This window comes from Acanthisitta chloris, unplaced genomic scaffold (genome assembly GCF_000695815.1).
Source record: "Acanthisitta chloris isolate BGI_N310 unplaced genomic scaffold, ASM69581v1 scaffold37069, whole genome shotgun sequence".
Classification (NCBI taxonomy): domain Eukaryota; kingdom Metazoa; phylum Chordata; class Aves; order Passeriformes; family Acanthisittidae; genus Acanthisitta; species Acanthisitta chloris.
The window spans coordinates 1-1,314 of record NW_008693716.1 but is presented as its reverse complement, the minus strand read 5'-3'; the positions used below and the strand labels follow the sequence as shown (position 1 = coordinate 1,314).

Genomic DNA, 1,314 nt, shown 5'->3' with positions numbered 1-1,314 from the left:
CACCCACCCGGAGGGGGCGACGCCACGGGGATGGCCGCAGTGCACTGTCCCCCACCCCTGGGAGGTGGCACGGTGCCATGTCCCCCTGCCCGACCCCCATCCTCGGGGGAGCCCCTGGTGACACTTAGGGCTGTGCTAGGGGGTGCCCATGCAAGTTCCCAGTGGTTCTCAGCAGGTGAGGGGCCAGTCGTGGTGAGCTGTGGCAGGGCTGAGTGTCCCCAGCCCCCCTGTTCCCCCCTCAGTCCATGGGCCACTGTGTGGGCAGCTCTGTGTCCTCCATCTCCTCCTGATAGATCTGGTTGAAGAGGGCGTTTTGCTGGGGGGAGAAGTGGTCACGCCAGTCACCTACCACACCTGTGGGATGGAGGGGACAGGGAGTCAGGGATGCTGCACCTGCACCCTTCCTGTGTCCCCCCAGCCTGTTCCTCCTCACCTTTACGCATGAAGCGACCCTGGCTGTGGTCCATGATCTCGGGGGGAATGAGGGAGTAGTTGGCCATGACGTTGTCCCTCATTGCAGCAAAGCTGCAGTGTTGCTCCAGAGCTGCAAGTGTTTCTGGTGCCAAGGGGCACCCCAGGAAGGTGCTGAGGCGCTGTGCTGAGCCACGCAGGTCCTGGAGCAGGGGCATGGTCAGCACTGGGCACTGGTGGGGTTGGGGATGGGGATAGGGACACTCTGGGGCTCACCTGGTGCAGCTCCTCATAGGTGATGTAGAGGATGTTCAGGAGGTGCCGCTGGCCCAGCCAGCCCTTGATGTGGTCAAACCAGGAGCCATAGTGCACTGGGGGGAGGCAGGGAGTGATGGAGGGGTCCCAAGGCTGAGTTCCCTTCCAGAGACCCTCCAGCCCTTACCTGTGCCCTCAAGGAACCGCGTGAGGAAGGTATCAAAGGAGCCAGGGTCTGGCAGGAACTTGGCCAGGTTGTGGAAGTGGTAGAAGGAGACAGCAACGTCCTTGGGGTTCCTGGCCACATAGATCACCTGGGGGGGACATGGTGGCACTGCCGTGACTGAGGGGATTCCACTCCTCCCTGTTCAGAAAGCCCCCAGCACTCCCCAGGCTGTGGGAAGCCCCGTGGGTGCAGCATGTCCTGGCAGGGACCTCCCAGCCCATAGGGGATCCCCCAGATCTTGCGTCCCCCCCTCACCTCCTCACCTTGGCCTTGCTGCGCTGCAGGGCAGGGGCCAGGACACGTGCAGGCATGTGGGTGGTGAGGAGCCGGGGGGTGTCCGTGTCCCGCAGAGCCTCCCGGCAGTAGATCTGCTCCAGCCAGGGCGCCCTCTCCCAGTTGGGAATGGTCTTGGCCGGGCGGGC

At 64.1% G+C, this 1,314-nt stretch overlaps 1 protein-coding gene across 1 annotated transcript; it reads right to left on the bottom strand.

Annotated features, from left to right (window-relative positions):
- Positions 1-238: 238 nt before the first annotated feature.
- LOC103810263 (sulfotransferase family cytosolic 2B member 1-like) lies at positions 239-1,305 on the bottom strand (the record flags this gene model as incomplete). Its single annotated transcript, XM_009083161.1, has 5 exons — positions 239-354; positions 434-614; positions 688-782; positions 854-980; positions 1,156-1,305. Coding segments are annotated over 5 exons (669 nt in total), but the record flags the coding sequence as incomplete, so codon positions are not given.
- Positions 1,306-1,314: the final 9 nt, after the last annotated feature.